The sequence below is a fragment of the Hypanus sabinus genome, chromosome 7, assembly GCF_030144855.1.
Source record: "Hypanus sabinus isolate sHypSab1 chromosome 7, sHypSab1.hap1, whole genome shotgun sequence".
NCBI lineage: Eukaryota > Metazoa > Chordata > Chondrichthyes > Myliobatiformes > Dasyatidae > Hypanus > Hypanus sabinus.
Genome location: NC_082712.1, coordinates 92,617,708 through 92,643,409, shown reverse-complemented (window position 1 = coordinate 92,643,409; position 25,702 = coordinate 92,617,708). Strand labels below are relative to the sequence as shown.

The following is a 25,702-nucleotide window of genomic DNA, read 5'->3' as shown; positions in this document are numbered from 1 at the left end:
TTCAACAAGCTTTAACTGCCCCTTTAGAAGAAGGTCAGCTGGGATGAAATGCCTTTGGAACCCAATATGGGCCCATGGGTGAAGGTGGTGTTCAGGGGTTCATTCCTGGGCTGTAGCCATCACCTACTGTAGGCTGTTCTGTTCCAGGTCTTGATGTATCTAGTCAGGTACTCCCCAAAATTCAAAGTAAGTTTAGTATCAAAGTCATCATATACAACTTGAGATTCATTTTCTTGTGGGCATACTCAATAAATCCATTAACCATAAAAGAATCAGTAAAAGACCGTACCAACTTGGGCAATCAACAGCGTGCAAAAGTCAACAAACTTTGCAAATGCAAAAAGAAAGAAATTACAGTAATAAATAAATAAGCAATAAATATTGAGAACCAGAGATGAAGAGTCCTTGAAAGTGAGTCTATAGGTTGTGGGAACAGTTCAATGATGGGGCAAGTAAAGTTATACCCTCTGGTTCAAGAGCCTGTTGGTTGAGGGGTAGTAACTGTTCCTGAACCTGGTGGTGCGAATCCTGAGGCTCCTGTACCTTCTTCCTGTTGGCAGCAGTGAGAAGAGACCATGGCTTGGGTGGAGTTATGTCTCTACCAAAGCAGGTGTAAGGTGCTCCTTCTTTCCACTAGCCTGCAGGTCACCCTTGGCAAGGTGTAGCACCCGCTTAGCCCACCCACCCGGATCAGGGTCACATGAAGACATGGGAGCAGGTGGTGGATGGTGGTACGAGCAGCCGGTACAGACCACAAGTCCTGGTTATGTGATCATTAACATCAGACAGACAATCTCTGAAGAGTATTGATAATGGCTGGGATCACCCCTCTTGTAAAGACACTGCCCAGACATCAATGGCAAACTGGTTCTCTTTTTAAAACAATTGCCAAGAGCAATCATGATCACGGGATCACGTAAAAAGATTCCCTGTTGCTGCTAACAATTTTGTTTTACCAGTCAGGGTTGTTAGGCCTCAGCTGAACCCCCGAACCTGGAGTACTGGCCTTTGTCTGGCCTCTACCCTTTAACCCCCAAGAGCCAAAGCATAAGGCCCTTACTCCAGCCACCATATTCCTTGGAACATAAAAGACTGAGATGAGATTTGGTATACAAAATTATGAGGGGTATAGATAGAGTAACTGCAAGCAGACTTTTTCCACTGAGGTCAGTGGGACTAGAAATAGAGGTCAAGGTTTAAGGGTGTAAGGTGAAATGTTTAAGGAGAACATGAGGAGAAATTTCACTCAGAGGGTGGTGAGAGTGTGGAACGAGCTGCCAGTGGAAGTGATGCATGCAAGCTCGATTTCAATATTTAAGAGAAGTTTGAAGAGGTACATGGAGGGCTGGGGTCCTGATACAGGTCCATGGGAGTAGGCAGTTTAATGGTTTCAGCATGGAGTGGATGGGCCAAAGGGACTTCTCTGACCAAACAAGTAATTTTGGAAGTAATGTCTTTTTTTTAAAAAAAGACAAACTGCAAATGAGAATGATACTGAGAACACAAGTGGTAGGAAGTCCTTGAAAGTGAGTTTGTAAGTTGTTGAGTAGTGGCCAGACTGCAGGTTTGACCTTCTACAGTGAATCACTTCATCCTTTTCCAGTTTCAACTCCATCTGCCAATTCCCAGCCCATCCTGTCCATATCCCAGTGCAACCGATGGCGACATTGTCATCTCCCTTCGTGTCTTCAGTACTCTGAACAATGATGAGGAATTGTTTTAAACTTGTGAATCAGTGAAATTCATTGCCATGGGGTGGGGGGGAGTGGGCTATGGGTGTCAAGTGCATTTAAAGCAGAGATTGATATGTCCCTGATTGGTAAGGGGGTTAAGGGGAGATGGTAGAACAGACTCGATGGGCCAAATGGCCTAATTTCTATCTCTGTTTTATGAACCCCCTGTACAGGCAGTACAGAAACTCCGACATGGACCCTGCTGGACCGTCAGCCAGTGACTGCGACCTCTGACCAAACCCCAGCCGTGAAACTGCCGGTGGTGGAGACGTCTGAGGGGATTCCACATGCCCACAGCTCCGTGCCGCTCACATCTCCCTCCCTCGCCTCCAGTCAGTATTCCAATCTGGACACTTCTTATCCTCTCTCGCCGCCCATCCCACAACGGGGTCACCAACCCCCACTCCCCCCCCACGGTGCTTGCTCCTCAGCGCCTCACGCAATCACTTGGCATGGCTTTTCAATTCAGAGATTTGAGTTAGGGAGGTGGGGGTGGTAGAGAGGGGGAGAAAGAGAAAAGGAAGATAAAGGGTGGGGGGGAGTTAGAGAGAGAAAATGGGGGGAGAGAGAGAGTAGAGTGACCGAGTTGGGGAAGAGTGGGGAGAGAGAGGGAAGAGAGAGAAAGTGACAGAATAAGAGGGAGAGGGGGAGGAGCGGAACGTTGATGTACTGCTCAGCACAACACTTTAATGTAACTGTGACCTGGGTTGAATTCCCACTGCAGCATACAAGGAGATTGTATGTTCTTCCTGTGACCGCGTGGGTTTCCTCCGGGTGCTCCAGTTTCCTCCCACAGTCCAAGGACTTACTGGTTGGTCACTGTATATTCTCCAGTGATTAAGCTCGGATTAAATTGGGGTCTACTGGGCAGCACAGCTTTAAGTGCAAAATAGGCCCTTCCAGCCCTCTATCTCAATAAATAAATAGTGTTTCTCTGTGTCTCTCACTCCATTCCTGCCTTTTTCTTTCTATTTCTTTCTCTAATTTTGGCCCATTCTCCTTATTTTTGTCTATCCTGATCTCTTCCTCCTGCCTCTCTTGCTTCATTCCTTATTCCCTTTCTCACACTTTCTGTCACTGTCACTGGCCCAAATCCCGGAGTTCCCTCCCTGGCAGCGGTGCAGGAGAACCCTCACTGGAAATACAGTAGTGGCTCAGCCTCCCTTCCTAAGGGGGGAGGGGGAGGTTAGGGGTGGGCCTGCCAGAGGTGTTCTGATCCCTGAGATTATAAACCAAACACTAGGTAGAGGGAGCAGAGACAAACACGAGGAACTAAACTAAATCATTGATAGTGGCATCTGCAGCGGGCTTCAAGGCAAGTTTGTCCCGAGTTCAAATCCAGCCGGCTCCTTGCACGCTTTCCATCCATGCTGGGTTGAGCGTAGAGCTAGCAACTTGGCCTCATTTAAAAAAAGATAAAAACGCCAAAGAATTGGCAGGTGTTATCCTTGCATGCCAACCATTTTAATTCCGATCCCCATTCCCATTCCGACATCTTGGTCCACAGCCTCCTCTATTGCTACAGTGAGGTCTCCCTCGGGCTGGAGGAGCCCCTCATATTCTGTCTGGGTAGCCTCCAGCCAAAAGGCACGAACGTCAATTTCATTAACTTCTGCTCAATTTCCCCACTCCCTCTTCCATTCCCCACTCCAGTTCACCTCTTGCCTCTTCTCTTCTCCTCACCTGCATATCACCTCCCTCCTGCTTCCCTTTCTGCCATGGTCCACTCTCCTCTCCTGTCAGATTCTTTCCACTCCAGCCCTTTACCTTTTCCACCTCTTCTTCCCCCTCTCCTTCCAGTCCTGACGAAGGATCTGAGCCCACAACATCAACTGCTCGTTGATTCTTTAGGTGCTGAGTTCCTCCAGTGTTTTGTGCCGGTTGCTCTGGACATCTAGCCTCTGCAGAATCTCTTGTGTTTATGATTTACCCCTGTGCCTACCTTCCATTCACAGGATGCAACCATTCTGAGGAGGGATGTTTGGAGAAAAGGGCATTTTCTGTTGAGATGATGCACGTCATCCTCATCTTCGTTGTCATCATCTTCCTCTCTCTCCTGTCCTTTGCCATCTACAAATGCTGCAAGAAGTCCACATCCAAAGGTGAGGGGCAACTTTATATTCAAAGTACATTTATTATCAAAGAATGTATTAATTATATAATGAGATTTGTTTACTTACAGGCAGTCACAAAGCAAGAAACCCAAAAGAACCCAATTATAGATAAATAAAATAAAGACTAACACACAACACGGGGGTTGAGCGGGATGGTGGGGGGAGAACATAAATCATGTAAACCCATGACTGTACTCGAACCACATCATCAGGCTTGCTGAAGACACGATCTTGATGGGTCTCATCAGCAAGAACGATGAGTCAGCATACAGAGACGAGCTGCAGCGGCTAACGGACTGGTGCAGAGCCAACAACCTGTTTCTGAATGTGAACAAAACAAAAGAGATGGTTGTTGACTTCAGGAGGGCACAAAGCAACTACTCCCCGCTGAACATTGACGGCTCCTCGGTAGAACTCGTTAAGAGCACCAAATTTCTTGGTGAACTTGGTAATCATGTCAAATTTCTTGGTGTTTCCTGGCGGAGAATCTCACCTGGTTCCTCAACACCAGCTCCATAGCAAAGAAAGCCCAGCAGCGTCTCTACTTTCTGCGAAGTCTGAGAAAGTCCATCTCCCACCCCCCCCCCCCCATCCTCATCACATTCTACAGGGGTTGTATTGAGAGCATCCTGAGCAGCTGCATCACTGCCTGGTTCGGAAATTGCACCATCTCGGATCGCAAGACCCTGCAGTGGATAGTGTGGTCAGCTGAGATCATTGGGTCTATCTTCCCACCATCACGGACATTTACACTACACGCTGCATCCGCAAAGCAAACAGCATTATGAAGGACCCCACGCACCCCTCACACAAACTCTCCTCCCTCCTGCTGTTTGGGAAAAGGCACCGAAGCATTCGGGCTCTCATGACCAGACTGTGTAACAGTTTCTTCCCCCAAGTCATCAGCCTCAATATCCAGAGTCTGGACTGACACCAACTTACTGTCCTATTGTCTTGTTTATTATTTATTGTAATGCCTGCACTGTTTTGTGCACTTTATGCAGTCCTGGGTAGGTCTGTAGTCCAGTGTAGTTTTTTTCTGTGTTGATTTTTATGTAGTTCAGTCTAGTTTTTGTACTGTTTATGTAACACCATGGTCCTGAAAAACATTGTCTCGTTTTTACAGTGTACTGTACCAGCAGTTACAGTCAAAGTGACAATAAAAAGTGACAACTTGACTTTATAAGCAAACAACAACATTTCAACCCAAAATGAGTCCTGAGCTCCAAACCCTGGAGTAGGCCCAAAGCCTGGGTATCACAGAAATCCCACCTCTCCCGGGAATTCCAGGAGTCTCCCACATATTGATAGCGGCTCCCTGACGCCCACAAATTATATACAATATCCTGGAAATCAATTTTTTTTGAGTGAGATTGAGAGAGAACCAATTGGTCTCTGTGCTAAGTAAACCCATCAGTTTTCTCTGTGGGCGGGCTTTACAGTCAACCACTCTCTCTCTTTCATTGTCCATCAGTTCAATTTAGTGTCCTGTAGCGCCATGGCAGAGTTCCAAAAAAAGAAAATATAAAACGTACTTCACCCCAGACGACACAAAAGTGTACTCCTGCCTAATAGAGGTCAAAAATGATGAGTGTTGTTATTAGCATTTAGCTATTAGCATTGAGACTGCTCAATAAAGTGTGTGTGTGTATATAGTTTAAATATGTGATCAAATAAATTGTGTTCTTTCATAATCAAATGTCCTGTAGACACACACCCTTGGAGGTCGACCGGGGTGGGGGGAATATGGGTTGCAGGGGTCGGGGGTGGTGGTGCTACCTCCCTGAAATGAGTTTTTGCAGGGTGGGATGTCTGGTATCAGTCCATCGTATTAACGGGCACAGAGTTTGGCAGCAGTCCCATGGCCTCGGTACCATGGAGAGAGGAATGAACCCTGCGAGAGAGCGAGTGAAATCTGCTCTCACCTCCAATCCCAATACCGTCTCCATCTAGATCAGGGGTGGCCAACCTTTTATAATCCATGCGCCAATTTTTTCACACACGACTTCAGATGTGCCATACAACTCTTGTACCCCCATTCAATTCTTGTAAAAATGTTAAAATAGACATATTTAGCATTTTTACATGAGATATTGATTTAATATAAAACAAGATAAACATTACTTACCTTATTGAGACTTTTAACAAATATATTTTGCCTTCTTTTGATTTCTCCCTTTTCCTTAATCACATATTCTTTCCGTAACTCAGTCCCAAGCACCAGCTTCAGTTTTCCTCCTAATTCAGTCCAATGTTGTGTTTTGTAGTGTCTATTAAAATCATGTCTTCTATTATGTGAGAAAGTCTTTTCACAAACAATGCACAACAGTTTTCCTGACGGACCTGCTATAAATAAGAACTAATTTTCCCACTGTTCATTGAATTCAGACTTACTATCCCTTTCTGCTTTTCTTTTGCTCATTTTCTTTTGCACTGTGATGGGTAACTGAATGTAAAATCAAGGCTTAATTTTCAAAAGAGTACAAAACTACAAATGTTCACAAAGGACGAACAAAGCACAAGTCTGTTGCGAACGAGTGTCAATTGTAAACTGACTGGAAAAAACCTGCGGTGCACCAATGGTGCAGATGCCTGGCAAATCAGGATCATACAAGCATCAAATGTGTATCGAACAGTTATGGATCGACTGCAGAACAAAAGTCTTTCTTTCCTAGGCAACACGAGTGAATCTGCAGATGCTGGAAATAAATAAAAAAACACGAAACGCTGGCAGAACTCAGTAGGCCAGACAGCATCTATGAGAGGAGGTAATGACAACATTTCGGGCCTGTTCAGGAGACCTGTTAACGATCTCTATCGAGGAGCAATCAATATTTAGTGGGGAGTGGTTGCTTCGTGCCCTCCAGAAGTCAACAACCATCTCTTCTCTTTTGTTCACATTCAGAGACAGGTTGTTGGCTCTGCACCAGTCCGTTAGCCGCTGCAGCTCGTCTCTGTCTGCTGACTCGTCGTTCTTGCTGATGAGACCCATCAAGATCATGTCATCGGCAAACCTGATGAAGGGTTTCGGCCTGAAACGTTCTATTACCTCCTCCCATAGATGCTGTCTGGCCTGCTGAGTTCTGCCAGCATTTCGTGTCTTTCCTTCCTAGTTTGACTCATTGAACATTTTTTAAAATTGAAAACAGATTAATGTGAAAGGAGATAACATTCGCCAAAAGATGTGCACAAAATAATAAAATCGCTAAAAATAATTGCTAAGTTTTAGATTTATTCTCAGTAAAACCCATTTCTAGCTCTAAGCTACTGCAATTTCTGTTTTAGATTTTTTTTCTACAAATCGGTTTTTGGTTAATACTTTTTGCATGAGTAGGCTTACTTTTTTATTATCATCACTGTGGTGCAAGCGCCGCTTCTCATTATCCAGGGCGCTACTTTTGCCGCATGCACCACAGGTTGGCCATCCCTGGTCTAAATTGTCCAAACAGCATATCATTCCTCGCACGAGGACCTGGGCACTGCTGCAGCAAAAGGCTCTGGGCCAAGAACATACCACCCAGAGACTCATTCCGGGTGCAGATTTCACTGCTCAGCCCAAAGCCGCTCTCAATTTCTCCCAATCAGCTCAGCACCCAGAGCAATCCAACCTCCCACCGGGCCAATTGCATGGGTAACGAGACTCCTCAGCCTCAACTTCTTCACTCTATCTGCATCAAAGTTGCGAACAGTTCTCTCTCTACCCCATGCCGAAGGTGGAGGCCAGTCTGCCCATTCCCCCCCCTTCCACAGACCTGACCCATTTGGCCCCATTGCTGCCTGATGTCAAGTACCCTTCACCTAGGTCTTGTACAGAAACAACCTCCAACCAATTCAGAGTAGATCAGATTTTGGACATATTTATTATTTTCCTCGCAAAGGAAGTTCTATCTGCAGGCAAATGTCATGAAAATAGCTTCAATCTTCAATCTATGCCCAGTAACTTGGTCTCCAAAACTTCCTGTGGCTACAAATTCCACAGTTACCCCACTCTCTGGCTGAAGATTCCTCCTCAGCTCAATTCTAAATGGATGTCCCTCTATTCTGAGGCTGTGTTCATGGGTATTGTACTCCCTCACTGTAGGAAGCATCCTCTCCACATTCGCTCCATCGCTTTCAATCAGATCAAATTGAGATTCATTTTCTTGCGGGCATACTCAATGAATCCATAATAGAGTAATAGCCATAACAGAATTATTGCAAGATCGCACCAACTTGGGCGTTCAACCAGCGTGCAAAAGACAACAAACTGTGCAAATACAAAAACAGAAATAAATAAGAACAGTGGCTGCAATGTCTAAAAATGCACCATGGTTCCTCACTACTCTGAGAGCCCCTCCCGGAGGGGGTGGGGGGAATATCACCCTCCGGATCCCATACTGTCCCTATCGTATAATATCTCACCAATCCTCCGCCTCACTGGGTCCAAATTCGAGACCACCCTCCCCAGCCTTTACCAGGAGGACGGCAGTGGGTCGAGCAGGCCACCCACTCCACACCTTCTCAGGGGACAGTTGGGGACGTGTGACAAATGCTGGTATTCTCAGAATAAATATTGATAATCAGTGGGAGAGTGGGCGGCATACTAAAACTATTCCCGTTCCCTCTCCACAGGCTTCAACTACCATCCCACGCAGACCAGCAGCGATGAGATGGGGGTACCAAGGTGGACTCAGCCGGCGTGAGACTCAACAGAAAGCGTACGCCGTCTCAGTCCTTGTTCGCTGCTGCCCACCTTCATCCCGTCCCTGTGACCTGCGCCAGCCCTCCCTACTCAGCAGCGCGGCCTCCCTCGGTCCTGCGTCTTCTGCGTGGTGCAGCCATCTTGGTACTACCACTGTAACGAGTTGCATTCCCTCCTTACTAACCCTCCAGCAGTGTGGCACACTCTCCTCGCCGCCCCCTTCCGCAGTGCGATCCTCCCACCCGTAGTCAAAAAGGGTGCTGAGGGTCGCTCCTGTGGACTGAACACAAAGCGATCACGTGGTCTGTATGGGGTTTCTGCTGTGTGGAGGAGGTCACCGTGTGACACAAGCTCCTGGATACTCTGAGATGAGGGGGAGATTTTAAGGTGGGAGGTGAGTAAGACTCGGCAGGAACTTGATGGGCAGAGATCGGGTGAATGTGACATTTCCAATAGGAAAGAAATGGAATACTGGAGGGCACAGGCTGAAGGTGAGAGGGGAGAGATTTGAAAGAAGCCCAAAGTGTAACTTCAGCCAGAGGGTGGAGGGATAGGGGGCAAATACAGGTAATGAGTCTGGAGTCAAAGGTCATCTTGGTCGGCATACGCAAGTTGGGCCAGTTCGTGCTCTGTAATGCCACTGGGGGGAGACCAGACTGTAGATCATCTGCAGGCCTGGAGCTCTGCAGTTATTTAAATCTGTAAATGTTGTGCAATATTTTCTCATTAAATGATTATTTTTGTATGACTTTACTGTGTGGGTGTACTTCCTTTCAAATTTTCTTTTGTTTCCCTGTCCCATTGAATACAGGCTGTGCTGTCTTTACGACAGTTATTTAGTTTATAATATTTTCGCTTAGTAATTCATTCAATAGTATTTTCTAGTTAGAATTAGAAGTGTTTAAAGTATATTCATTGCATGTAAAATATATCGGCATGCGATGACGTCACATCCGGTTTCGCCGCGTCTTGTGGGAAAACACCGGTTTGAAATTAGCGCGAGGGTGGGGGCTCACCACGAGGCTCACCTGAGCAGAAGCAGTTTTGCAGGCATGAGAAATCACAGTGAGAGCAACGCTGTAAGTTAATAGATAATCGATATATTGAACTAAGATGTTAATGCCGATCCTGTTAGAAGTAACGACGGTAGATAATGTTTATGCTTTCGTTAGTTAAAGAGTCGCGGATAGTTTGCATGGAAGTGTATTTAAAGTAGTCAATGGAGCAGGTAAACTCTCCCTGTATACTGCACCTTAGTGTAATGTAGTTATAGTCACCTTTGCAAGTATTTACACTTGAAATGTGATATTAAGGAAGGAACAAATACTGTATCAATCTTGTATTGTTTTATCAACAGTTTTCACCATATGTTAATGTGAAGAGTGAACAGTAAATGGTTAATCTTACTGCGATCTGGTTTCATTGACTGTGGTTTATCCGGACGTTAAATTCGGCGTTTCGTTACACCCGAAGGAGAACGTGACAGTGAAAAAGCGGCATTATCAGGTGTTTCAAGTGCTGCAATGTCAGCTCAATCCAGCATCAAGTCGACGCCGCCCAGCGACAAGGGCGGTAAACCGACATCAAGTAAGCCCACCCGGGCGTTATCAGGTGTTCCAAGTGCTGCAATGTCAGCTCGATCCGGGATCAAGTCGATGGCGCCCAGCGACAAGGGCAGTAAACCGACATCAAGTAAGTCCACACAGGCAAGAGCCAAGGCAGAAGCCGCCAAGGTGCGACTGCATTACGCCAAACAAGAAGCAGTTTTGAAAATGAAACAGGCCACCAGAGAAGTCGAAATCCAGAAAGAAAAGGCTGCCAGAGAAGCCGAAGCGGCCGCCCGAGAAGCCGAAATCCAGAAAGAAAAGGCTGCCAGAGAAGCCGAAGCGGCCGCCCGAGAAGCCGAAATCCAGTTGGAAATGGCAAAAATATCGACAGAGTTGCAAGTGCTGCAGCTAGAAAGAGAAGAAGAAGCTGCCATGGTGGAAGCAAAGTACATAGAAGAAGCTGAAGGGTCGCGTGATCTGACCGAAGCAAGATCTACTTTAGAAAGGACCAGACTGGAACGCACAAGCGACTATGTACAATCTCAAATAGACAGGCAGGCTCGTCTCCCCTCTCCATACCTATTCGATAACTTCCCCAGCTACGAGGAACCTCAGAGAGTCACGATTGCATCACATCCATACGAGGAAGGAAATTTACCCTCACGGCTCCGTGATGAAGTCAAGAATGAAAGAACTGACAACGCTCCTTCACCCCCACAACAGGACGGCGGGGAGGGAGAGGTTCACTCCAGGACAACAATTGTCAGCTCGAACTGTACAGAAGTTTGCGGTCAAACTCAGTCAAGCCGTTCTTGTTCCAAGATCTGCCTCACTGAGGTGTACCCTAAAGAAGCACAACAATACATTACCAAGCGTAAAGTAACCGACGAGACGCTAGGTCAGTCAGTTTTCGTTCAAACCGAGCACGGAAACAAACTTGCACAATCAGCTCAAGATACCATTTCTTTAAAACCCAAAGACACCAAGGTCTTCAGAGATGAAGCAAATAATGGGGTTGCCCCGTTGCCTTTCAGAGAACCACGCCAGCGCTCACCAGATAACAAAGAGCAGGCAGTCAAACGGTTCACGTCCTTAAGGAAAACCCAGAAAAGGAAACCTGAGATGCAGCAACGCACCCGATTGGCCCACGAGGTACTGTGCACCCTAATGGCAGAGGTCACAGCCATTATAAACGCACAATCATACCTACCTGTGTCTTCTGACCCAGAATACCCCTTTATACTTTCGCCATCAACGCTCCTTACGCAGAAGGCAGGAGCACCTCCTCCACCAGGAGACTTCTCAGACAAGGATTTGTACACAAAGCAATGGAGACAAGTCCAGGCTCTGGCAAATCAGTTCTGGCCTCGCTGGAGACAAAAATATCTACCTTTGTTGCAACAGAGACGAAAGTGGACAGAACCCCGCAGGAATCTTCAAGTTGGAGATTTAGTCCTGCTCAGGGACAAGCAGATCACCCGCAACAGCTGGCCAACAGCCAGAATCACTGCTCCATTCCCCAGCGGGGATGGACATGTCAGGAAGATCGAATTGAAGACTACCGACCAAGGCGATGTGAAACTTTACCAAAGGCCAGTTACAGAAGTTATTCTACTTCTACCCAATGACTGATTAAGAGACTAAGTTTTGTACTCTGCTCATTGTGACCTTACGAAGGTCAAGCGGGGAGTGTGCTGTCTTTACGACAGTTATTTAGTTTATAATATTTTCGCTTAGTAATTCATTCAATAGTATTTTCTAGTTAGAATTAGAAGTGTTTAAAGTGTATTCATTGCATGTAAAATATATCGGCATGCGATGACGTCACATCCGGTTTCGCCGCGTCTTGTGGGAAAACACCGGTTTGAAATTAGCGCGAGGGTGGGGGCTTTCCACGAGGCTCACCTGAGCAGAAGCAGTTTTGCAGGCATGAGAAATCACAGTGAGAGCAACGCTGTAAGTTAATAGATAATCGATATATTGAACTAACATGTTAATGCCGATCCTGTTAGAAGTAACGACGGTAGATAATGTTTATGCTTTCGTTAGTTAAAGAGTCGCGGATAGTTTGCATGGAAGTGTATTTAAAGTAGTCAATGGAGCAGGTAAACTCTCCCTGTATACTGCACCTTAGTGTAATGTAGTTATAGTCACCTTTGCAAGTATTTACACTTGAAATGTGATATTAAGGAAGGAACAAATACTGTATCAATCTTGTATTGTTTTATCAACAGTTTTCACCATATGTTAATGTGAAGAGTGAACAGTAAATGGTTAATCTTACTGCGATCTGGTTTCATTGACTGTGGTTTATCCGGACGTTAAATTCGGCGTTTCGTTACACCCGAAGGAGAACGTGACACAGGCTCTTCTGGTGCCCAGCCCACCCCCACAAACTTTGTCGTCCCTTGTGCTGACTCACACTGTTTATCTTGGAAAGGGCACTTTGTACACGGTCCCTCGTTTTGATCAAGGATGGGGCACTTTAAACACAGTATCTCTCCTCCTTCGAGAAGGGGCACTTTGACCCTACCCTCACTTTGTGTGGTCCATGAGGTAACTTGTGTAACTCCAATTCCACCCCAGAAGAAATCACACACAGACACCTTCTGTTCTGAGGCTGGCAGTGACTTCTCAATCCCGGGGGAATACGAGGAAGCCATTTCTACAGAGACTGTCTGATTCTGAGCTCTGGTAAAGGTCAGAATTCCACCTCCCTCCACCAATCACTTGAGTGAAGTTCAAAGTAAATTTTATCATCAATGTACACATATGTCACCATATACAGCCCTGAGATTCGTTTTCTTGCAGGTGTACCTAACAAATCTATAGAATAACAGCCACAACAGAATCGATCAAGCACCGCCCAACTAGGGTGTTCATCCAAAGGACAGAAGACAACAAACTTGCAAATATAAACAGAAAAAAAAAACAACATACATAATATTGAGAAGATCCAGAAGCCTCAGGACTGACACAACCTGCTTCAGGAACAGTTATTACCCCTCAACATTCAGGCTTTTCAACCAAAGAAGATAACTCAACTACACTTGAAACCAAAGGGGATAACTTCACTCAACTTCACCTGCCCCATCATTGAAATGTTCCCACAACCAATGGACTCACTTTCAAGGCCTCTACGTGTCATTTTCTCGATATTTATTGCTTATTTTTTTATTATTATTTATTTCTTTATGCATTTGCAGAGATTGTAGTCTTCTGCTCTCTGGTTGAGCTTCCTATTTGGGGGGGTCTTTAGTGATTGTTATAGTTACTATTCTATAGATTGAGTATAACTGGATGAAAATGGATCTCAGGATTGTATATGGTGACATAGATGTACTTTGAAAATAACTTTACTTTGAACTTTGCCCTCTATTAGACATCTTGACCCTGGGAGAGAGATACTGGGGGATCTTATTTATTTTTATCAAGAGATAAATATGTCCCCATCCCTAGTTACACCCTTGTGACCATTTAATCTACTAACCTGTACGTCTTTGGAAATTGTGAGGAAGCTGGAGCTCCTGGAGGAACTGCTTTTGGTCATGGGGAGAACGTACAGATTCTTCACAGGCAGCAGTGGGAATTGAACCTGGATCACTGGCACTCTAATAGTGTTATGTAAACTGCTATGCTACGGTGCTGGCCTCTCGGCTGTTGCCACTCCAGAGAAAACAGCCCTAGTTTGTCCAACCTCTCCTTACAGCTCATGAACCTCTTCTGCACCCTCTCCAGAGCCTCCACATCCTTCCTGTAGTGAGGCGACTGGAATTGAATGCAGCGGCAGGCTGGAGATGCGTCTCTACCAAAGGAGGGGTGAGGCACTCGTTCCCTCTGCTAGCCTGCAGGTCACCCTTGGGCAAGGCGTAGCACAACACCCACTCCCCGCCCCGGGTCAGGGTTATGTGAAGCTGTGGGAGCAGGTGGTGGATGGTCGTATGAGCAGCCGGTGCAGATCACAAGTCCTGGTTATGCGACCACTGACAGCAGGCAGACAATCCCTGAAGAGTGTTGATAATGACTGGGGTCACTTGTCTTACAAAGACACTGTCCAGAAGAAGGGAAAGCATTTCTGTAGAAAAATTTGCCAAGACCAAACATGATCATGAAGACCATGGTCACCCATGCCTTATGACACAGCACATGAATGAACAAACTCCAGTTTGGTGATTTCAAGGGTTGAATCGACACGTCCAAACACTGGGTTCCAGAGATTCATCAAACTGAGAGCCTTTGTGCTTTATATTCCAGTAACATTAGATGAAGTTAATCCCTGGATTTGATAGAATGCTTCCAACCTGATTTCCTGTCCAATGTGATTTTTGATCCAGCACGGAGTTTGGCCTGGCGTGGTTGGCCAACAGCCCTCACACATCTGCACTATGTGATATTCTCAGGGCGGGACTTCAGCCCTGACAAGGAGAGAGCTGCCAGAGATATGTGTTCAATCCTGACCTCTGGCGCTCTGTGTCTGTTTACTTGTTTACTGACAAGCCCTGACAAAGCCGATTTAACCCAAACTAACCATAGGACTGTTGACAATGGCCAATTAACCTACCCAGTACGTCTTTGGAGTGTGGAAGGAAACCGGAGGGCCTGGGGGAAACCCACGCGTTCCATGAGGACGACGTACAGAGGTCACTGGCATTGAACTCTGAGCTGTAATAGGACTGCGCTAACCACTACTCAAATGTGTGTGGGAAATTTGCACACCCTCCCTGTGACAGGTTCAGATTTGTACTTATTTCTTACGTGTACACTGAAAGGTGCGCTGTTTGTGTTAGCACAACGCAGGGAAGCGCTGGGGGTGAGAACAGCCCACAAGTGTGGCCGCACACTTGGACTACATGGGTTTCCCCTAGAAACAGGCCCTTTGGCCCATCTGCACCATGCTAGACTGGTTTTACCTCCTCCCATCTCCCTGCAGCCTCCATACCCCTCCCATCCAGGCACCTATCCAAATTGCTCCTAATTCTTACAATTAAACTTGCATCTTCCACTTCTGCTGGCAGCTCATTCCACAGTCGCATCAGTGAAGAAGATCCCCCTCAGATTCCCCTTAAATGCTTCAGCTTTCACCTGAAACCTCTGCCCTCTATTTCTACTCTCACCCAATCTGAGGGAGAAAAGCCTATCTGCACCTATCCTATCTATACCCCTCAACCAGTAGCGGGGCGGAGCCACATCCCTACCAAAGGAGATGTGAGGTACTCCTTCCCTTCACCAGCCTCACCCTTGGGCGAGTTGTAGCCCCTGCCCAGCGCCCTCACCCCCCATGTCAAGGCATGGGAGGTGTTGTATGAATCTGTCCTGCTTGCTCAAGTTTTTTTCCCTCCAAAAAACTCAACGGGTTTGTCTTTAAGTGCAGGGCGCTTGGACTCAAGGTACCGAAGCAGTTCTGAGGCTTCATTGCCTCATTCGACAGCCTCCCGCCCGCCGCCCGAGGCCTTGGCCAGGTGCGGCTGGTCGTGGATGGGGTGAGAGGACGAGGTCAGGGCCGGAGCCGCAGCGATCGCAGTCCGGAGAGAGTGACCGACCGAGCGGGGAGAGCGGCAGGGCGCCCGCCCGACCGCCCGCCTCGCTTGTAGGATCTACCGGCCGAGGGTGACTTTCAGTCCATCGCAGCGAGGTAGCTGCTCTGCTTCTTCCGAAACCCTGAGCCCGAATTCGGTCGTCTGCGAATATTTTAGCACCGGGTTCCCCACGACCATTCGGTGTGGTGAAGAGGTTTGGAGGCGGCGCCACCCGTCCGCGCTCCGGGCCGGTACCAACGGCGCTTCCCGCCGGCCGCGCGAGGCGCCGGTTGCCCGAGGCCGACCGGTGATCCTGGCGCGAGGGTGCCGCTGCGGTTAGGCGGGTAACGACCTGGCGTGACCGGCAATGAGGGAAGGTGTTGCTGACTCGTACCGTTTCATATCAACAAATCATATAGCTGACCACCCATCCATCTGTACCATGTAGATGTAGTGATAGGAAGACTGTCAGGTACTCCTCAATCACTCATCTCACAGGAGGAGCATTCTGCCGCCTGAACTACCACCCTGCCTAATTATCATGCCTCTAACTTCTTAAGCTTAAGTTCAAACCTGTGTCTGTTCTTGCCCGAGCCCGCTGAGCCAAAGCCTGACCATTCTAACACAGGCCTGCTCCACTTACACCTTCCTTCCTTTCATTGACCCCTATAGAGTGCGTAAACGATCATGACGATTGCAGTCCGTCCTGTCCGAGTAAAGCCATGGAGTACCGGCTTGTTCAAGGTTAATCCCCAGATTTAAGTTCCTTTTTAAACAGTCAAAGTTTGATGTTTAAAGTAGATTTATTATCAAAGTATGTATATGTCCCCATATATAACCCTGAGATTCATGTTCTTGTGGGCATACACAAGTAGAACAAAGAAATACAATAGACAATGAAAAACTACACGAATAAAGTGGAGAAACAATCAATGTACAAAAGAGGGCAAATGTGCCAACAAAATAATAAAAAATAATGCAGAGTAAATGAATAATATTGAGAATATGAGTTATAGAGTTCTTGGCCCATGGCTTCCTCTTGTGCCCTGATGAGGCCACACTTAGAGCAACACTTCATATTCTGTCTTGGTAGCTTCCAACCTGCTGGCATGAACATCGATTTCTCCTTCTGGTAAAAAAACATCTCTCCCCCTCCCCTCTTCTATTCTCCACTCTGGCCTCTTACCTCTTCTCACCTACCTATCACCTCCCCCTGGATACCCTCCTCCTTCCCTTTCTCCTCTGGTCCACTCCCCTCTCCTATCAGGTGCCTCCTTCTCCAGCCCTTTACCATTCCCACCCGCCTGGCTTCACTGATCACCTTCTAGCTATCCTCCTACCCCTCCCCATCGACGCTCCCTTTACGGTGTGCACGTGCAGCAACACACATAGGAAGGGGGAAGATGCTACTAGTGCACAAACGAAGTTAAACTGCACACAAAAGGTCATCATCCTCTACCCCGTTAACACGTATCACAATCACATTTCCTTTTCCTGTCTGATGCAAACGGTGTTGACAACGTGGAGTTTCCAATAATTTGTCTGCAGATTTTAGAACTAGCTTATTTGTTGAAGAAATTATTCAGTGCACGCATGTTGTCACTGGGCAACTATTACACAGCACAAGATTTTTACGCGTACTGGTCTTCACAAATTAGAAGGAACTGCCCCCATCTTGTCCTTCTAGCATCTTCCCCCTTCCTTTCCTGTCCTGAAGAACTGTTTATTCCTTCCCACAGATGCTGCCTGATCTGCTGAGTTCCTCCAGCATTTGGTGTGTGTTGGTCTGGATTTGCAGGATCTGCATAAGTTTGTGTGTTTATGAGATGTAAACTCCTTGGAAGTGAGTCTGTAGGTGGTGGAATCCGTGTAGAGTTGTGGTAAGTGAAGTTATCCACACTAGTTCAGAGCCTGATGGTTCTGGGGTAATTGTGTTCCTGAGGCTCCTGTGCCTTCTCCCGGAGGACAGCAGTGAGAAGAGAGCCTGGCCTGGGTGGTGGGGTCACTTGATGGTGGATGCTGTTGTACGGGAGGTGCCTAATAAAGTGGCCACTGGCTGTTTATCACCATAGACTTGCTTGAGGTTCATTTCCTTGCCGGCATTCATGGGAATGCAGAGAAAAACATTAGCACAAACAGAAAATGACAAAGAACCAATGTAAAAAAGAAGACAAACTGCACAAAGAGTTAAGTAGATAGACAGATAAATAGATAGATATAAGTAATGCCTAGAACATGGATTGTATAGTCTTTGAAAATGGGATCAGAGGTTGTGGAATCTGTTCAGAGTCGAGGTGAATGAAGTTACCCAATCAAAGTTCAAAGTAGATTTATCATCAAAGTGCGTATACAGAACCTCATCATACACTGTACCTTGTCATTAATTTTCTTGCAGGCATTCACAGTAGAACACAGGAATAATGGGAGCTAAGTCCTCTGATGCCATTCCAGAGATCTCACATCTGCCCGGGGAAGCCAGATCCTTAGTCACTGAGGCTCAGAAGAACGAGGGGGTGAGAAGTGCCTGAGGGCAGATCTTTTCACCAGTGGAAGTTTCTTCACTGAAGGGACAGAGTTACAAGTTAGAGACCTGAGATTTATTTTACGCAGAGGTACAGCACGTTAACAAGCCACTCTGACACAACGAGCTGACACCGCCCAATTACACACATTAAACGACTCACCCTATCAGGGAGGAAACCTCAGTAATCAGAGGAAACACGAGTTCACAGCAAAAACGTACAAACTCCTTACAAACAGCGGCAGGAATTGAACACGGGTCACATGCACAGTGATAGGGTTACAGACAGCGGCAGGAATTGAACACGGGTCACGCACAGTGATAGGGTTACAGACCGCGGCAGGAATTGAACACGGGTCATACGCACAGTGATAGGGTTACAGACCGCGGCAGGAATTGAACACGGGTCACACGCACAGTGATAGGGTTACAGACCGCGGCAGGAATTGAACACGGGTAACAAGCCCTGTAATAATATTATGCTAATTGCCACACTACCATTGCGCCCATCAACCTGGGTGGGCAGGAACCTCAGTGTCATATGTAATACAGCACAGAAACAGGCCCTTTGGCCCATCAATTTTGTGCTGAACGTCAGTTGCCCATTTCTGCATGAATCTCACATTCCCATTGACTCCTCCCAGATTCTACCCCTCACCCACCTACTGACTCTTTTATGGCAGTCAGTTAATCCACTGACCCTGCACATCATTGGGTTGTGGGACAGAACCTGAGTACCCAGGGGAAACATACACAGGTCACAGGGTGAGCATGCAGACTCCCCGCTCTCTCTCTCACACACAGTCAGGATTCCCACTTCCCACTGTGCACTGGACATTAACATAATGACTTACATTTCCTTTTCAACGTTTCCAGTTTCTGAACTGCTGACTCATTCCAGCTCTCTCCCTCTGGACTTTGCACATAAACATACATCAGTGCACTTTCCAGTTCCTAAAATAAAGCTACTGAAAGTTCTTTGAATGGCCCGACAACTCACTGCTGGAAAGCCCAGAGCTTTAACTCTATGCAATCTTCATCACACAGCCATGCCACTACAAAAGGTGCTGTGATTTGAAAGTGCTTTCATTTCTTGACAATACAGCTAAATTCTCTTCTGAACTTTTCCAGGGTTTTTCCCTTTGGAAATTCCGGAGATTTTGCCTAGAGGTTAAATAAGGGGATACGTGTCATGATAGAAACATTCAGCACACTCTGCTGTTGCTAGCTCACATTCCCGTTGCAAGAGTCAGGTTTGTTATCACTGACAGGTGTGAAATGTGCTGTCTTTAAGATTTGGGAACATTCAAGATTGTTTATTCTCATTTCCTGTATAGAAAGAGAACAAAGTAATTGTCACTCTGGTGTCCAAGGTGGCAAAACAACATTGTAAGATAAAGAACACAATAATAAACAAAAACAGAATGAATATAGAAATACATAAGATAGCTGATATACCTACACAGACTGATTGTACGTACACAAAGTGACATTAGGCTCAGGAGTCTAGTAAGAGACTCGAACAGGAAATGATAAAGTGGTGGAGGCACAGAAGTGGTTAAATTACTGCCTGTTTTGCCACTGGTGTTTAGGACAGCAATGTGTGTTCTCCATCTCTGTCTGTCCTTGGCCGTCTTCTATATTGTGCCCCAGGTGTGCTTCAAGATCCTCATTTCTACCTCTATGGCATGGCGCCGTTGCCTTTGGTCTCCCATGTTTCCTCCACCATTCAGGGGTCCAATGAAGGGCTGACCCAAGGACACAGTTAGCCTCTCTTCTCATCACGTGCCCAATCCTTCTCCAACGTTTCCTCACGATCATTGCGGCCATGTCCTCTTGGTGACACTGAAGGAATACGGTGTGGTTGCAGATCTTTCTTGGCCAGAAAATACAACGGACCTTCCAGAGGCTCACAAAATGAATTGACGACAGCGTGACAAGGTTACTTTCAGTCATTCTGACCCATACAGAAGTGTGGACAGAACACAGCACTGGTATCGATTCACCGTGTTGTGGAGAGAACACAACTCTGGTATCGATTCACCGTGGTGTGGACAGAACACAGCTCTGGTATCGAGTCACCATGGTGTGGACAGAACACAGCTCTGGTATCGATTCACCGTGGTGTGGACGGAACACAGCTCTGGAATCGAGTCACCGTGGTGTGGAGGGAACACAGCTCTGGTATCGAGTCACCGTGGTGTGGAGGGAACACAGCTCTGGTATCGAGTCACCGTGGTGTGGACAGAACACAGCTCTGGTATCGAGTCACCGTGGTGTGGACAGAACACAGCTCTGGTATCGAGTCACCGTGGTGTGGACAGAACACAGCTCTGGAATCGAGTCACCGTGGTGTGGAGGGAACACAGCTCTGGTATCGAGTCACCGTGGTGTGGAGGGAACACAGCTCTGGTATCGAGTCACCGTGGTGTGGAGGGAACACAGCTCTGGTATCGAGTCACCGTGGTGTGGAGGGAACACAGCTCTGGTATCGAGTCACTGTGGTGTGGACAGAACACAGCTCTGGTATCGAGTCACCGTGGTGTGGACAGAACACAGCTCTGGTATCGATTCACCGTGGTGTGGAGGGAACACAGCTCTGGTATCGAGTCACCGTGGTGTGGACAGAACACAGCTCTGGTATCGATTCACCGTGGTGTGGAGGAAACACAGCTCTGGTATCGAGTCACCGTGGTGTGGACAGAACACAGCTCTGGTATCGATTCACCGTGGTGTGGAGGAAACACAGCTCTGGTATCGAGTCACCGTGGTGTGGACAGAACACAGCTCTGGTATCGAGTCACCGTGGTGTGGACAGAACACAGCTCTGGTATCGATTCACCGTGGTGTGGAGGGAACACAGCTCTGGTATCGAGTCACCGTGGTGTGGACAGAACACAGCTCTGGTATCGATTCACCGTGGTGTGGAGGGAACACAGCTCTGGTATCGAGTCACCGTGGTGTGGACAGAACACAGCTCTGGTATCGAGTCACCGTGGTGTGGACGGAACACAGCTCTGGTATCGAGTCACCGTGATGTGGACACTGTCCTGGCTTTTTGAGTCAGGTGATCGTGGCGTTGATGCTATGTGGCCTCCTCCCCGATGGGACTGGGACAGATAGTCCATGAACAGGGTGGGTGGGATCTTTCATGATATTGCTGCCATTTTCCTCCAGCACCTTTCAGTATCTATGCCCTTGATGGCATGTCGGCTGGTGCTGGTGATGGACTGGGCAGTGTCGACGGCCTCCTGTCTGGCTCAGTACAGTAGCAGAACAGTGCAAGGTATAAAAATGAGGTGGTACGTTCATGGACTGGCTAGAAATTGGATGATGGAGGGGTAGAAGCTGCTCCTGAATCGATGAGTGTGGGTCTCCTGAACCTCCTCCCTGATGGTAGCAGTGAGAAGAATCATGTCCCTCATGGTGGGGTCCTTTACAATGGCTGTTGTTTTGTGCGTGGTGGGGGTTGAACGGCTTCCAGTATTTACTTTGTTGTATGGCTGTCTGTAGGAAGATGAATCTCAGGGTTGTATACTGCCTACACACTTTGACAATAAATGTACCTTGAACCTTAATACTGGAGTTTTGATACTCGTAAAAATGTGGCTGACTAACTCAGTGACCACACATGTCTACCGGATTTGGGAAGGAACAGCAGCCACACAGTCACAGAGAGAATGTGCAATCTCCACCCTGGCTCTCTCTCTCTCTCTCTCTCTCACACACACACACACACACACACACACACACACACACACACACACACACACACACACACACACACACACACACCTGGAGGAACTCAGCAGGCCAGACAGCATCTATGAATAACACAATTGTGGCCATAAGACCATTTGAGCAGAATTAGTCCATTCAGCCCATTGAGTCTCCTCCAGTTGGCGGAACTGGTATTCACACTTAATAACTTCTCTTTTGGCTCTTCCCTCTTTCTTCAGACCAAAGGTGTAGCTACAGGGACTTGGATGGGCCCCAGCTATGCCTGCCTCTTGGTTGGTTATGCGGAACAGTCTATGCTCCAAATCTATACTGGTACTGCTCCCCAACCTTTCCTTCGCTACATTGATGACTACATTGGTTCTGCTTCCTGCACCCATGTTGAACTCGTCAATTTCATCGACTTTGTCCCTAAGTTCCACCCCTTTCTTGATCTCTCGGTCTCCATCTCTGGAGACAGACTGTCCACTGACATCTTCTATAAACCCACTGACTCTCATAACTACCTTGACTATACCTCTTCCCACCCTGCCACGTGCAAAAATGCTATTCACTATTCCCAGTTCCTCCATCTCCGCCCCATCTGCCCCAGGATGAGGCTTTCCATTCCAGGACATCTCAAATGTCCTCTTTCTTTAGGGATTGTGGTTTCCCTTCTGCCGTCATCAATGATGCCCTCACCTGCATCTCCTCCATTCCCCGCACTTCGGCCCTCACCCCATCCTCCCATCACCACAGCAGGGACCGTGTTCTCCTTGCCCTCACCTACCACCCCATCAGCCTCCAGATTTAGCACATTATCTTCCGCAACTTCCGCCACCTTCAACAGGACCCCACCACTAAGCTCATCTTTCCCTCTCTACCCTTTTCTGCTTTCCACAGGGATCGTTCCCTCCATGACTCCCCACGGATCTCCCAACTGCCACTTATCCCTGCAAGCGGAAGTGCTACACCTGTCCCTACACCTCCTCTCTTACCACCACTCAGGGCTCCAAACAGTCCTTTCAGGTGAGGTAACACTTCACTTGTTGGGGTCATCTATTGTATCCATTGCGACCTCCTCTACATCGGTGAGACCCAACGCAGACGGGGGGATCTGCTTCGTCGAGCACCTCAACTCCGTCCACCACAACAGACAGGATCTTCCGGTTGCCACCCACTTCAACTCTGCTTCACAATCCCATTCAGATATGTCCATACATGTCTCCTCTACTGCTACGATGAGGCCAAACTCAGGTTGGAGGAGCAACAGCTCGTGTACCATCTGGGTAGTTTCCAGCCCCTTGGCATGAACATCGAATTCTCCAACTTCCGGTATTTCCCTCCCCCTCCCTTCCCCCATCCCACTTTCACTCTGCCTCCTCTTCCAGCTGCCTGTCATCTTTCTCATGGTTTTGCCTTCTTCTACTACCCATAGTGCTTTCACCTTTCTGCCTATCCCCTCCCCTCCCCTTGATCTTTCCCCTTCCTGGTTTTTCACCTGGCACCTACCAGCCTTCTCCTTCCTACCCTCCCCCCACCTTCTTTATAGGGCTCCTGTCCCCTCCCTCTTCAGTCCTGATGAAGGGTCTCAGCCCGAAACATTGACTGTTCATTTCCACGAATGCTGCCCGACCTGCTGAGTTCCTCCGGCGTGTTGTGCGTGTTGTTTTGACCCCAGCATCTGCAGTGTACTTTGTGTTTACAAGCCTATTGAGTCTGCTCTGCCATTTCACCAAGGCTGATCCATTTCACTCTTAACCCCAATCTCCTGCTTTCTTCCTGTACCTTTTATCCCCTGACTGATCAAGAAGAGCTGTTGAAACGAAACTTGAATATGCAGGGAATGGAAAGATACGTATCACATGCAGGCAGAGGGACTTAGTTTAATTTGGAATCATGTTATGGACTAGCATTGAGGGCCGAAGGGCCTGTTCCTGTTCTGGACTGTTCTACGTTCAGACTGGGGAGGGAAACGGGCAGGTACAACCAGAAGGGTTTTAGATGACTGGATGAATTGGGCTGGTGGGGTGCAGATGTCTCAGAGTGGCTGCCGAAGATTATCAAGAGGGAGGATGAGCAGTCAGAGGTCATGGGGCACATTGGCACCAATGTCAGAGGGAGAAAGAGGGGGGAAGATGTCCTGTGCAGTGTGTAGAAAAAGATGCACTAATGATGATTGACCGTCAAAGATGGGTGAAGGACTAAGGAAAACATTGTTGACTTCAGAAAGGTGCAGGTGAACCATGTCCCTCTGCGAATTCATGGCTCCTCCATTGAGAGAGAGAATTCAGTACACAAAGTTCCTGGGAGTTCACGTCACGGATGACCTCACCTCAATATCACCTAAGCAAGGCGGCACAGCGGTGCCTCCACTTCCTGAGGAGATTGAGGCAAGCGAGGGTTCCACCTCTCCCACCTCCTTCTCAACTACATTTTACAGGAGCACGCTGACAGCATGCTGACAAGCTGTATCCCCATCTGGTATGAGAACAGTCAAGCATCGGACCTGAAGTCCCTACAAAGGACTGTGAGAATGACCAAGTGGATCATAGGGGTCTCCCTACCATTCAGCAGGGACAGTTATCAGGAGCAGTGCGAACACAGGGCCCTCAGTATTATCAAGAATCCCACCTATCTCTCCAGTATCCTCCTTGACTTTCTATCAGACAGGAGATGCCGATGTACAATGACAAGGAAGAGTCAGGATGAGAACAACACACAAAATGCTGGAGGAGCTCAGCAGGCCAGGCAGCATCTATGGGAAAGAGTACAGTCGACGTTTCGGACCGAAGGGCAGGGCCTCCAGGGTAACAATCTCAGGATTGCTACCTGTGCCACGTGCGAGTGAGGCAAGGAACAGAAGGATTATACAGATTAATATGTGGCTGAGAGGATGGTGCAGGAGGGAGGGCTTTGGGTTTTTAGATAATTGGGCTTTGTTCCAGGGAAGGTGGTATCTCTTCCGACGGGACGGTTTACACCTGAACTGGAGTGGCACTAACATTCTTGCAGGAAAGTTTGCTGGTGCTGCTCGGGGGGGTTTAAACTAAATTTGCAGGGGGCAGGGATCCAGAATGTGAGAGAGGATAGCGAGATGAAGAATAAAGGACAGGTGGGGATGACACGGTTCCGGAATATTAAGTGTGTAGTAGGGAAAGGTGAGGCGGAACAAGTGATAAGGAGGACACATGTACAGAGGGATGGTCTGACGGAACATGGAGTTAAATGTGCAGAAAGAATAAGTAAATTTAGGAAGGACAACAAAATTCAAGGGGTGTATAGCCCAATGGGAGTTCGGGGAGCTGGGTTAAGCACAAAAGGCAGCGATTTAAACAGGGAGAGGAGAAATGGGCTAAAAATTCTCTATCTGAATGCACAAAGTGTCAGAAATAAGACGGATGAGCTTGAAGCCCAGGTGCGAATGGGTAACTATGATGTTGTTGGGATAACGGAGACATGGCTGCAGGGAGATCAGACCTGGGAAATGAATGTACAAGGGTATACGTGCTATCGTAGGGACAGAAATGTGGGCAGAGGGGGTGGGGTGGCCCTGTTGGTGACAAATGAGATTCAGTCCTTTGCAAGGGGGGACATAGGATCAGGAGAAGTAGAGTCTGTGTGGATAGAACTGAGGAACAGTAAGGGCAAAAAGACCCAAATGGGTGTTGTCTACAAGCCACCAAACAGTAGCATGGATATTGGGTGCAAGTTGAATAGGGAGTTAACATTGGCATGTGGCAAAGGTAATGTCGCAGTAGTTATGGGGGATTTCAAATGCAGGTGAACTGGGAGAATCAGGTTGGTGCTGGACCCCAGGATAGGGAGTTTGTAGAGCGCCTACGGGATGCATTCTTGGAACAGCTTGTACGA

The 25,702-nt window shown here is 47.5% G+C and overlaps 1 protein-coding gene across 3 annotated transcripts in view; it reads left to right on the top strand.

Moving 5' to 3' along the window:
* The window catches only part of LOC132397001 (uncharacterized), a 50,217-nt gene extending 40,947 nt beyond the window's left edge, over window positions 1-9,270 (top strand). The window contains exons 4-6 of one of the 3 annotated variants that reach the window (XM_059975197.1): window positions 1,907-2,065; window positions 3,689-3,835; window positions 8,459-9,270. In XM_059975197.1, the coding sequence (XP_059831180.1) occupies window positions 1,907-2,065; window positions 3,689-3,835; window positions 8,459-8,529 (377 nt within the window). In that variant the 3' untranslated portion in view covers window positions 8,530-9,270. Of the gene's footprint in view, window positions 1-1,906; window positions 2,066-3,688; window positions 3,836-3,915; window positions 5,536-8,458 lie in introns of those variants that run through there. The other 2 variants (XM_059975198.1, XM_059975196.1) reach the window with 2 other exon arrangements.
* Window positions 9,271-25,702: the final 16,432 nt, after the last annotated feature.